Source organism: Martes martes, assembly GCF_963455335.1.
Source record: "Martes martes genome assembly, chromosome: 4".
NCBI lineage: Eukaryota > Metazoa > Chordata > Mammalia > Carnivora > Mustelidae > Martes > Martes martes.
The window spans coordinates 99,798,802-99,811,708 of NC_137891.1; the positions used below are offsets into that span (position 1 = coordinate 99,798,802).

General features: G+C 36.8%; 1 protein-coding gene across 1 annotated transcript in view; it reads right to left on the reverse strand.

Annotated features, from left to right (window-relative positions):
• Positions 1-3,170: 3,170 nt before the first annotated feature.
• Positions 3,171-12,907, reverse strand: part of STXBP3 (syntaxin binding protein 3) — a 53,691-nt gene continuing 43,954 nt past the window's right edge. Inside the window, exons 14-19 of the mRNA XM_080802198.1 lie at positions 12,653-12,791; positions 12,258-12,364; positions 11,402-11,494; positions 9,415-9,500; positions 4,881-5,029; positions 3,171-4,095 (exon numbers count right to left, since the gene is read on the reverse strand). Coding sequence (XP_080658324.1) covers positions 4,001-4,095; positions 4,881-5,029; positions 9,415-9,500; positions 11,402-11,494; positions 12,258-12,364; positions 12,653-12,791 — 669 coding nt within the window. The 3' untranslated portion in view covers positions 3,171-4,000. The remainder of the gene's footprint in view (positions 4,096-4,880; positions 5,030-9,414; positions 9,501-11,401; positions 11,495-12,257; positions 12,365-12,652; positions 12,792-12,907) is intronic.

The following is a 12,907-nucleotide window of genomic DNA, read 5'->3' on the forward strand; positions in this document are numbered from 1 at the left end:
ATATAAAGCTCTAAGGAAGCACTTGCATATTATTATTTTGTTATCACCACCTAGTAAACTAGCAAGTTATGAAATGAATATATCAAATCAATAACATTCCTATATAAAAAAAAGTTTGAAAATAATGTAAAAGATCCAATTCACATGGAAGCACAAAAGAAAGATACTATAGCAACTGTGGTACCTATATGAAGAAAAATAAAGGTTTTCAAGGTCATAAAGATTTATGTAAATAAAAAGACATTCTATATTCCTGAATTTTAAGTTTCAATATTATAGAGCTGTCAATTTTTTTAGAGATTTTATTTATTTCAGAGACAGTGAGTAAGAGCAGGGTGAGGGGCAGAGGGAGCAGACTCCCCGCTGAGCAAGGAGCCCAATGTGGGACTCAGTCCTAGGACGCCGGGATCATGACCTGAGCCAATAGCAGATGCTTCACTGACTGAACCACCCAGGCATCCTGAGCTGTCAATTCTTAACTTAGCCTATAAATTTATTGCAAACTTAATGAAAATACCAAAATAACCTTTGGGATTAACAAAACGACACTACAGTTCATTTAGAAAAATGTACAAGCTAGAAAATCTCTGAAAAATAACAGTGATTTAGGTATGGGTGGAGTAGAGATTATATCTGTCACACATTAAAATATACCATGAATTAGGAGTATTTGACTGACTCAGTTGGTGAAGCATGCCACTCTTGATCTCGGGGTCATGAATTCTAGCCCCACGTGTGGCATGGTGTCATGGAGCTTACTTAAAATTTTTAAAAAAGATTTTATTTACCTATTTGACAGAGAACACAAGCAGGGGAAGTGGCAGGCAGAGGGAAGGGGAGGAGTCGTCCCCGCCGAGCTGAGGCTCAATCCTGGGACCCTGGGATCATGACGTGGCCTGAAGGCAAATGAGACACTTAACCAACCGAACCACTCAGGCACCCCTAAAAATTATTTAAATAAAATATAGCATGAATTAAAATAGATAGGCAAGAAGGCATGAACTATAGGTCAATAAAAGAAAATTCAGAAATAGATCAAAGTACAAATATAAACTTAGTCTATGAAAAAAAAAAAGATAGCATTTCAGAATAGACAGGGAAAGAGGGATTACTCAATAAAATCTGTACAATATCCAGCTACTTAGGAAGAAAGCTGGATCCCTGTTAAGTACTTATCAGTCAGGGTTTACTGGAGGAATGGAAACTCTGTAGGTATTTCAAAGAACAGAATTTAATACAGGTCCTTAAAAATCAGAGAAAAAGGGGCACCTGGGTGGCTCAGACAGTTAAACATTTGACTTTAGCTCAGGTCATGATCCCAGCATCTTGAGACTGAGCCCCGAGTTGGGTTATGTGCTCAGTGGGAAGTCTGCTTCTCCCTCTGCCTTTCCCCCTGCTTGTGTTGTCTCTCTCAAATAAGTAAGTAAATAAAATCTTTTTTAAAAAATCAGAGAGGGGCACCTGGGTGGCTCAGTGGGTTAAGCCTCTGCCTTCGGCTCAGGTCATGATCTCAGGGTCCTGGGATCGAGTCCCACATCGGGTTCTCTGCTCAGCAGGGGGTCCGCTTTCCTTTCTCTCTGGCCTGCCTCTCTGCCTACTTGTGATCTCTGTCAATAAATAAATAAAATCTTTAAAAAAAATCAGAGAAAACGCTGTAGGGGCAGCAACTGGGGGCCAACACACTTTTAGACTCAAGGTTATAGCATCTTCTGGGATGCAGGGCATAGGAAGTCGGTGCCATTGCTGCCACCAGCACTGCCTCAGGCCCATGCAGCTGGTGACAGACTGAAACACGGAGGCTAGTTGCTACAACTTCAGGAGGCAGGAGCTTGTCCACTAGTACATTATGGTAGATGATCTCTACCTTCCACATCTTGAACAAATGCAAATCACTGGCAGAATCTAGCCAGGCCTGAACCCTGCTTATCTTTGAGTCTGCCAAACTTCATTTTTAGTCTTTCATCCCCTGTGGTATGAGATGGGGAGGCATGGGACATAATGCAAGGGCTAAGAGACAATATCTAGCATACATTCTCACATTAAAGTCAATCCCAGATGGATGAAAGAATTATCTGTAAAGATAAAATGAACCCATTGAAATGTTCCAGAAGAAACGATGAGTGAATTTATCATTTTAGTTGTAAAAGGTTATTTCTAGGGGCACCTGGGTGGCTCAGTTGTTAAGTGTCTGCCTTTGGCTCAGGTCATGATCCCAGTGTTCTGGGATTGAGCTGCACGCATTGGGCTTCCTGTTAAGAGGGAGACCTGCTCCTCCCTTTCCCTCTCCCCCTGCTTGTGTTCCCTCTCTCACTGTCTGTCAAATAAAAAATAAAATCTTAAAGAAAAAAAAAAGGTTATTTCTAAGTACAACATACAATTCAGAAGCCAAAAAGGAAAAGTGATGGGTTTATCTACATAAAAATTTAAAATGGTGATATCCATCAACTTGCTGACTTTTGGACAACACAGGTTTGAACTGCACAGGTCCACTTATACACAGATTTTTTGGATATAGTACAATACTGTAAACGTACTTTCTTTCTTTCTTAAGATTTTGTTTATTTACCTGAAAGAGAGAGAATGAGAGAGAGAGCATCAGAGGGGGAAGGGTCAGAGGGAGAAGCAGACTCCCCACTGAGCAGGGAGCCTGATCACGATCTGAGCCAAAGGCAGTCACTTAACCAACTGGGACACCCAGGCGCCCCTGTAAATGTATTATGATTTTCTTAATGTTTTTTTTCTCTTACTTACTTTATTGTAAGAATACAATATATAATATATACAACACAAAATCTGTGCTAACCTACTTTATGTTTTCAGTAAGGCTTCTCGCCAACAGCAGATTATTAGTAGTAAAGTTTTTGAGGGGTAAACAGTATTTCAACAGATTTTCAACTGCACGGTTGGGGTGTGGGGGCAGGGGTCAACACCCTCAAACTTGGCTTTAAAAAGTCAACTATATTAAATGCACAAATACTTTGACCAGCTATGCCATTGCTAGAAATTTATATTATAGAAGTATTCGTGTGTATTTGCAAAGGTATGTATCCAAACAAGGCAGCATAATACGTAAGAGCAAAACTCTGAAGATGAGTAATATATAAAATTGTGAGGCTACTATGAGGCCAGGTAAAAGGAGAGATTTGAAATGAAGATGTTCCCTTTGCATAACACATGTGCAGAAATATCCTTTTATTATCCAACCTTACACAAATATTATATTGTTTTTATAAAAAGTCAATAGGTGCTATCTTGGTAGGAAGATTATGGTGCATTCTTTTCCTTTTTTGTAACTCTCTGATTTAGAACTTTTAAACTTCCCAACTTCCCCTTCCTCCCCTGCCCCCCAAAAGATAACTTTTGTTAACTATACATTTATTTTCTCTTAGAATATTCACACTTATTTTTGGTTTTCTGCTTTAAACATACATGAGTTTGAAATTATATAAAACTGTGTTCTTTAGAAGTATCTGGGAAGACAGTAAACACTGTGAAATTATTCTATTTCTATTAATGACAGAATTATTTTACACATAAAAGAAATTATCAATTTAAATTGAAAAAAAAACTGCACTTACAGAAAATCATTCTATGACACACACACTTACAGGTTTTTACTTTTACAGCCTTTTCATTTAAAACCATTCTTTCCCAAAAAACTATACTTGAGCATAAGACAGATAAGTATCTGGTAAGTAATTAGTATATACATAGGTAGTTGTGAAGAATCACCCACAATTCTAATATATTCAGTTCCAACGGTGAAAAATTTCCTTTGAGAAAGCATTTTAACATTTTTTATCATCATCTACAAAGCAGCGACACTATTTAAATTATTAAAAATGGCAAATCCAATGATATGTAACCATAAAGTCCCTTAAGAAATATATTTGAAAAATCAGTATTCCAAAATATTTACATTGTTTAAATTACATGATAGCAAACTTGTCTTGATTTATTTTAGCTGAACCTATTAATAAGAATCTCCAAAAAAAAATCATTATTCATCCTTAATAAAGGAGACTTTATCCTTGGGTTTATTCAGCATCTTTATATCATCCAAAAGCTTTCTGGGTGTTAAAATATGCGTAGAACCTGGTAGGAGAAAAGATAAATTTTCAGAGGCCAGCAGTTAAGTAGATTCTCCTTGGCTAATTATATTGCCCTGTCTCTCAAATTTGCCAAGTGTCATAGCTTGGGACAATTTAACAAAATTTCTGTAAGACACATTCCTGAAATCTGCCTACACCACAATATCTCATTCCTTCCTCTTCATTGCACAGCACGCTCAGTAAACCACTCCTACTACTTTGTCTACTTTGTGCGATACATGGATATGCTGACAATCAAAACTGGAGGTTTGGATCCCTGTGGCAGAATAGAAGAGTCACTGCTCACTCACAGGCTCATAAAGCAGCGCTGCAGATTTAGACCTGGTGTACAAATGTTGCAATCTATAGACTAGGAGAGTTTCTACATCACTGGCTTTGATTGAAGTTCTTAAAACTAAATTCCACATAGGACTTGCCAATGTCAGGCCCATATCCACAAAAACATTCAAAGTATTTCTGTAGCAGAAATGTACTTATGTCTCAAAAATTATTTAATAATAAGGGCAAGACTAGAACATAATATTTTAAAGGACATATCTAATAATATCTAAATAATACAGCAATTTGAAGCTATTCCCTCAAAATCAGAATATTTAAAAATCAAATTATCAAAAGTCAACCACGAAAAACTCTAGTACATCAGATAAAACACACTACAATTAATAAGTTTTTTTGCATTCAACAATTTAGACCTACATGTAACTTACAACATAAAGTTCTGCATTTAGTTTGTTTGAAAAAAAATGAAAAGAGGAAAAAATGTCTTACCAATAATAACTTCACAGGATTTATGTGCCTGAGAAACTTCATAAGCACAACGCATTTCAGAGTATGTAATTCCTCCAATTACAAAAATGATCAGCTTTGACCCATTTTTTCGGTCCTCTAAGTAATTAGTTCTGGGTTTCTGGCGAGCACTAAAAAATGAACACACACAAACATGTTAAAAACATTTCCAAAGCCATAGTGCTTGTAGAGTTTTTATTTATTTATTTTTATTTTATCTTATTTTATTTTTTTAAAAGATTTTTATTTATTTATTTGACAGAGAGAGATCACAACTAGGCAGAGAGGCAGGCAGAGAGAGAGGGGGAAGCAGGCTCCCCGCTGAGCAGAGAGCCCGATGTGGGGCTCCATCCCAGGACCCTGAATCATGACCTGAGCTGAAGGCAGAGGCTTAACCCACTGAGCCACCCGGGGCCCACTTGTAGAGTTTTTAAAAAACCCAACTCAAGCAAACTCAAATTTGGCACCAATTACCCTGATTTTATGGAAATGAATTAACTATGGTATGACTGGAAAACCAAGACAGGTTAGGTAGGACAGCCCCACTTCAAGTTTAATTCTGACCTAATAGAGAGTTTGGACAAATCACATATAACTCAGTTCAGCATTTTTACCCACAAAACAGAGCTGACACTCTATATACCTGAAATGTCTCGGACTTACCTTTTTTTTTTTTTTTTTTAAAAGATTTTATTTATTCATTCGACACAGAGAGAGAGATCACAAGTAGGCAGAGAGGCAGGCAGAGAGAGAGGGAAGCAAGCTCCCTGCTGAGCAGAGAGCCTGATGCGGGTCCCGATCCCAGGACCCTGAGGCCATGACCTGAGCTGAAGGCAGAGGCTCAACCCACTGAGCCACCCACGTGCCCCTAGGACTTACCTTAAAAAAAAAAAAAAAAAAAGATTTATTTATTTGAGAGAGATAGAGACAAAGAGAGAGAGAGAGAACAAGTGTAGCGGGGGAGGAGCAGAGGATGGAGGAGAAAGAAAACTCAAGCAGACTCCCTGCTGAGCACAGAGCCCAACGTGGGGCTTGATCCCAGGACTCTGAGACCATGAACTGAGCCTAAACCAAGAGTCAGATGCTTAACTGACTGAACCATCCAGGTGCCCCAAAAGTCTGACTTTCTGAAGTCTTAAAAACCCTCCTGTTTCAGTGCCACTCCCATTTTTTTTTAACTTCCAAACGTCATAGACTTCTCAAGTTCTCTTACTTCTTCATATGAAATAAGAGTGTCAGCTCTGTTTTAGAGAGGTACAGGGAGGGAAGCACAGGTACAGATTTGGAGCCAATGTGGTACTGGGACACCTGATGCTGGAACTTAGTGAGGTAGGATGGCAGGAGGTACTGAAGACATGTCTGCACTCCTGTGTTCATTGCAGCATTATTCACAGTAGCCAAGACATGGACAACAATTAAACTCCCATTGGTGGAGAGAGGAATAAAGAAAATGTAATGTACATATGGAGTGGAATATTATTCAGCCTTTTTTTTTTTAAAGATTTTTTTTCTTATTTATTTATTTGACAGACAGAGGTCACAAGTAGTAGGCAGAGAGGCAGGCAGAGAGAGAAGCGGGGGAAGCAGGCTCCCTGCTGAGCAGAGAGCCCAACATGGGGCTCGATCCCCAGCACCCTGGGATCATGACCTGAGCTGAAGGCAGAGGTTTTAACCCACTGAGCCACCCAGGCACCCCATATTATTCAGCCTTTAAAAAAAAGAAGGAAAGGGGTGCCTAGGTGGCTCAATTAAGCGCCTGCTTTCGGCTCAGGTCATGATCTCTGGGTCCTGTAACTGAGCCCTGAGGTAGGCTCCCTGCTCAGCGGGGAATCTGCTTCTCCCTCTCCCTCTACCCCTTCCCCAGCCTGTGCTCATGCTCGAATGCTCTCTCAAATAAATAAAATCTTTAAAAAAAAATAAAAATTAAGAAAAGAAGGAAATTCTGCCAACTGCAACAACATGGATGAACCTGAAGGACATTATGCTAAGTGAAATTATGTTGGACTCAGAAAGATAAACACTGCATGATCTTACTTCTATGTGGAATCTGAAACAGTCAAATTCATAAGGCAAAGAACAGAATGTTGGTTGTGAGGGACCGAGGGGGTGGGGATGAGGTAGTGCCGGTCAAAGGACGCAAAGTTTCAGTTATGCATGACGAATAAATTTTGGAGATCTAATATATTGCATGTTGACTTATAGTTAACAAAAATTATATTGTATGCTTGAAATCTGCTAAAAGGGTAGATCTTAAATTATTAAATTAAGCCTTCTCATCACATACACACACACACACATACGTAAGAAAATAGTAAGTCTGTGGAGGTGATGGATTACTAATTAGCTTATGGTAGTCATTTTACAACATACATGTATTAAAACACCAAGTTGTAGATCTTAAACATATACTGCTATTAAGTCAATCACACCTCAATAAAGCTGTTAAAAAAAGACCTGGTTACAACTCTGATTCTGCTTCTTTCTAATTCAGTAAGACTTCTGGCAAGTTACTAAACCTCTCTCTAATATTCAAGGGTTGTTTTTAGGATTAAATGAAATAATGCAGAGGATACATGAACCATGGAATCTGGTACAAGGGAAGCACTCAATAAATAAGAGCTAATATTTCTATCACTTCCTCCCCCAGATGCTCTACATCAGCACTATCCAATATAGTAGCCACTAGCTACATGAGACTAAAGTTAAATTAATTAAAATTAAATGAAATTAAAAACACAGTCACACTAGCCACGTATGAAGTGGCTGACAGCTCCATGTGGCTACTCATATGACATTACCATTACTGTAAGAAAGTTCTACAGGGTAGCACTGCTCGAGATCACAGGAATCACTTTTTTTGTTCTCACACTCCACTGGTAAAAATTTTGAGCTTTTATGTGAAATGTATTTCAAAATAAAAATTTATGTACTTCTGTTAAAAATATAAATTAGTTTATAAATTATGTAGGTATACTGGTATATATTAATAAAACTTAATTTCTCCCCTTTTTAGGTAAAAATAAATATCCCCCCAAATCATCTTGCTACCCATTCTGGAAACCATGTTCTAGAGGGCCTCTAAGACCCTGAAATGTAGGATCCCATGGTAAACTTTAAATTGTGCTCTTGTCTAGATAATTTCCATCTGCCATCTTAAGGAATGATGAGGGAGTAAACAACAGGAAGAAAGTAAAGAGAATCAGTAACTGGTGTTGAAAGATGAAACAGGAATAAGATACACTCATGATTCCCATATAAAGCAAATCAAGGAGATATTAAAAGTGCAACTTTGGTTTAAAAACTATTTCAAGGGCATCTGGGTGGCTCAGTTGGTTGAGCATCCAAATTTTGATTTTGACTCAGGTCATGATCTCAGGGTTGTGAGATCAAGCCCTGGGTCAGCTCTGTGCTCGGTGGGGAGTCTGCTTGAGATTCTTTCCCTCTGTCCCTACCCCAACTCTTGCACACACACACACACTCTTTCTCTAATATAAATAAATTAAAAAAAAATTTTTTCCCGAAGAGAAATAGAGTAAGAACAACAACAAAAAAGAGGTAATACTGCTCAAAACAATTATGTGACTAACAATTTTTAAATTTCTGAATTAAAATTTCTGAACAGCAATTTTAGGACAATGGGATTATATTTAATTTGTTTCATATACATGTATAATATGTTGTGCTAGTATTTTACATTTTGATAGATATAAAAATAACAATTAAAGCCCTAGAGCCTGAAAATCTTACTCTAGAAAGCACATAGAAGTTTTAGTTAAAGTAAGAGTGAACTTTTTATTTATTTTAAAAATTTTTTAAAATTTAAATTCAATTAATTAACATATAATATATTCTTTGTTTCAGGGGTACAGGTCTGTGATTCATCAGTCTTATATAATACCCAGTGCTCATTACAATACATACCCTCCCCAATGTCCATCATCCAGTTACCCCATCCCTCCACCCCTCTCCCCTCCAGCAACCCTCAGTTTGTTTCCTATGCTTAAGAGTCTTTTATGGTTTGTCTCCCTCTCTGGTTCCATCTTGTTTCATTTTTAAGAGTGAACTTCTTCTTAAAAGCACAGCTGAAAGTAAACAAATAAGAGAAATCTCCAAAGGCTAGCAATAAAGCGGAAGCTAAAAACCAGAGTGGTAAACTGAGTTGAGTCTTGGCCTGCCTTGTGGAGTGTTAGTCTAATCTTAGCAAACAAGAGACTTGGGTGTTTACCTATTTAATGAACAAAAGAGACAAAGCCTTGGTGTTGTGCAAAGTAGGGAGGGGCTGGGAGTTGACACCCCTGCATAAGGTAGGGCACTCATTTTTTTTTAATGATAAAGTACATTTTCATACTGCTTACCTGGACTCATTTAAAATAGGCTACCATTAAAGAAAAACTGCCTCTTTAGTGACAATGCTTCCAGGAGAGTTGCCAATGTTAAGAGTTACTTTGGTACCATTTCAGTTGTTAGTCTGCAATATCATACTGAAAATTTCACTGGCTTTCACTGATAGGTTTACCTTACAGCTCCTGAGCCATTCCATACTGCTGGACACTGGGAACAATATGGCCATTCTTTTGAATCTAATCTATTATCAATGGCATCCTAGAGAAGAAAAGAATTAACACCATTTAAAAAATGTACATTCTAGGATTTTAAAAATTTGTATATTTTGCATAAGACTCAAAACTTGTGTTTACAATTAAGGAACCTAAAGATATGTAAATATTTAATAAAATAAGGTTAGCCCTCTCTCTGAAACTTATTAAACTTTACTTGCTTCAAAAATTAATGCAATCCTTTACTTACTTATTAAACCAGTATTAAGTGAATGTCTACATTTCTTCATTTGCAGGGTCTCCATACTGGTGTAAGGATTGCAGAGACCTTATCAAAACCTTTATCTCTAGAGTGCTAGGGGTTTCTAAATACCATCCTAGTCCTGACATACCTCTTAGGCTACTGGAGAGTCCAGGCCTTGCCCTTCTTTGCAGTGGCTCTAAAATAGGCTGTGCATCCCTGACCTAGGGGTAATCAAAACAATCCAATGGGATGAGAGAGTTTTCCTTTCCATTTAAAAAACGTTCTGCTTTAGAGTTACATTTTATGATATACTTATAAGACATGCTATATATAAAGATTATGCTTCACCAGTACAGTAATACATAGTTTGTAAATAATCATAGTACAAGCTCATGTTCACAATTTTTATGATTAAGTATGCATGATTAAAACAGTTTGGAGGCCACTGCTTTATAGCACAGCAGTGTAAAAGGTATTATTAGTAAGTGGGCATAAGAAATGAGCACAAGGTACTCAGTAGTCCATGAATATTTCATTAAAACTGTAAGAAGCAAAGAAATCAAGTTTCAGGAGAAATCCTGAAGGCCTGAGAATGCCACTGGGCCAAAACTGGATTTTCTTTTTTTTAAATTAACATGTAGATCTTCGGCACAGGGCTTAGGAAGTCAATTCTTTTTTTTTTTTTTTTTTAAGATCTTATTTATTTGACAGGCAGAGATCACAAGTAGGCAGAGAGGCAGGCAGTGAGAGAGGGAGGGGGAAGCAGGCTCCGTGCTGAGCAGAGAGCCCGATGCGGGGCTCGATCCCAGGACCCTGGGATCATGACCTGAGCCGAAGGCAGAGGCTTTAACCCACTGAGCCACCCAGGTGCCCCAGGAAGTCAATTCTTATTTTAAAAGTACTATCCAAAAAAGACTACTTAGCTACATCCTCGTTATGGGAAGAGAAAAAAATCTTACGTTGTAGAAAACAAAGTATAAATTCTTTAAACTTTTCATCTATGATTAAGAATGTGTGGATGACATAAAATTAGCCAAGCAAAACAGGAAAATCATAGTCCTAAATTGCACACATTTAGTTCCCAAAGCAAAGTAGATAGGTTGAAGTCAAAGGAAAACTGGAATAAATGAAACTGTATTATTATAATTGAAGAACAAATGTCATAATTTTATTGCTCATAATACCATTTTTACTAATCATTTTCTAATTTCCCATAATTGAATATTTCTAAAAGCAAGCAGTACTAAAGGCATAACCCATATGTTGGATAGAATAGCAAACTACAGTTTACAATTTACAGTTTAATAACACACTTTTTCCAAGAATACTGGAGTCTAACACTTTCTGACAGTGGTCATATGCAAATGTTATTTTGTTGAATTTTTACTCAAATAAATTATTTATACTTCTGCTACATATACTTATTTAAAACAGGGTTTTTTTTTTCATAAGATAGTTATGTATGCTTACTTTTGTTTATTTTGAGTCAGTCAGCATGTAAGTTTATTTGAGATCTTCAAGGAAAGAATTTTCAAGTTTCCTTTCCTCCCTTGACCCCAGATACAGCCTTCTTTTGTGAACCCTCCCAGTACTGCAGGAATTCCTGACCAACAGATATCTCAGACTGATAGATAAACATACAAAAAGTAAAGAATACTATACAGAAGACACTAAGGGTATAAATAAAATTTAATGAACTTTACCTCCAAAATATCTTTGATAAAAGGTGTCCATCGAGAGAGCTGAAAAGTTTCTTCTGTAGACCTATCCTTTCTTAATGGTTTGCTTTGTTGAGACTAATACAGATAGAGGAAAAAAATTTAAAACCTTTAATTTTATTTAGTAATATTCTCTTACTACATTTTCTTAAAAAGGTATTTAAATTAAAGTAAATATAAGTAAAAACTAAGAGTGGAGGGGCACTTGCATGACTTAATCAGTTAAGCGTCTACCTTTGGCTCAGGTCATAATCTCAGGGTCCTGGGACTGAGCACCATGTTGGAATCCCTGTTCAGTGTGGAATCTGCTTCACCCTCTCCCTCCGCCCCCAGCTCATGCTCTCTCTCTCTCATCCACTCTCTATCTCAAATAAACAAATAAAATCTTAAAAAGAAAAAAAAAACAACTAAGAGTGGAAATGCTTGCTCAAAAAATCTGAATAGATGGAGTCACATAAATTCACCATATTTTGTGCTCTAAAGATAAAAATGTGTAACAGTATATATTTACTCAAAATATATTTACTCAAAAGTTCTATAAAACTTGATGGGAAAGAGAAATTCTAAATACAGTTCTTTCAAAATTTGCTATAAAGGGAATCATAGAAAAAAGCAAAAGAGCAAATTATAACAGAAGACATAAGATATAAATTCACTAGAAAAATGTATTTCTCCAAATACTCATATATGGAAAAGAAAACAAAATTAAAAAGTTTTTACTTACCAAATCTATAGAGTGAAATTAAGAAGACTATGTGGAATCCCATATAAGAAAACATTTTTAATGCAAACAACCACATATGTACCGATATGGGTATATATTGAATGTGAGATTTCTTACTGGGGGGACAATGGGAACACCAAGGTAACTCCAGTTACGGATCATGTCGCTCTCATTTTCTATTTTTACATTCTGGATCAACCTGTCCAAATTTTCTTCCGTGGTTCCTTAGATAAAAATACGAGTGCACAGTCACATAACTGCTACCATAATCATGTCTAGGTTTCAGGTGGTACCCATGAATATAAAGCTTATTAAAGAAAAAGCAAACATTTAATTATATACCCTTTGGTCTTCTCCCAATTTCCTATTTTTCCTTATATTTATCTTACCCAATGTCAGCAACTACCTTTGAATTTTCTAAGACTCTCTTATGATCAATAGTAAATTACTTATTATAAAGGGATTTTAGAGTTGAGTATTTTAATATATTGATGAAATAAAGTCTCTATTACCATTAATACTGAAGATGTAAAGTAGAATCGCTCTTATTTTATCATAATTATCATGATTTTTGTTGAGTAGAACTGGAAGAAGTACTCGCATAGAATCTTTCACCTTCTGTCCTTCTGCATCAGTTCCAAGTGCCAGGTCCTTAGTGACAATTAAATACAGTCAGTGGCCTATAATCCAAATTCACTTTTCAGTTAAAAATATCTTAAATCCAGGGGCTCCTGGCTCACTCAGTCAGTACAGCATGATCTCTTGAT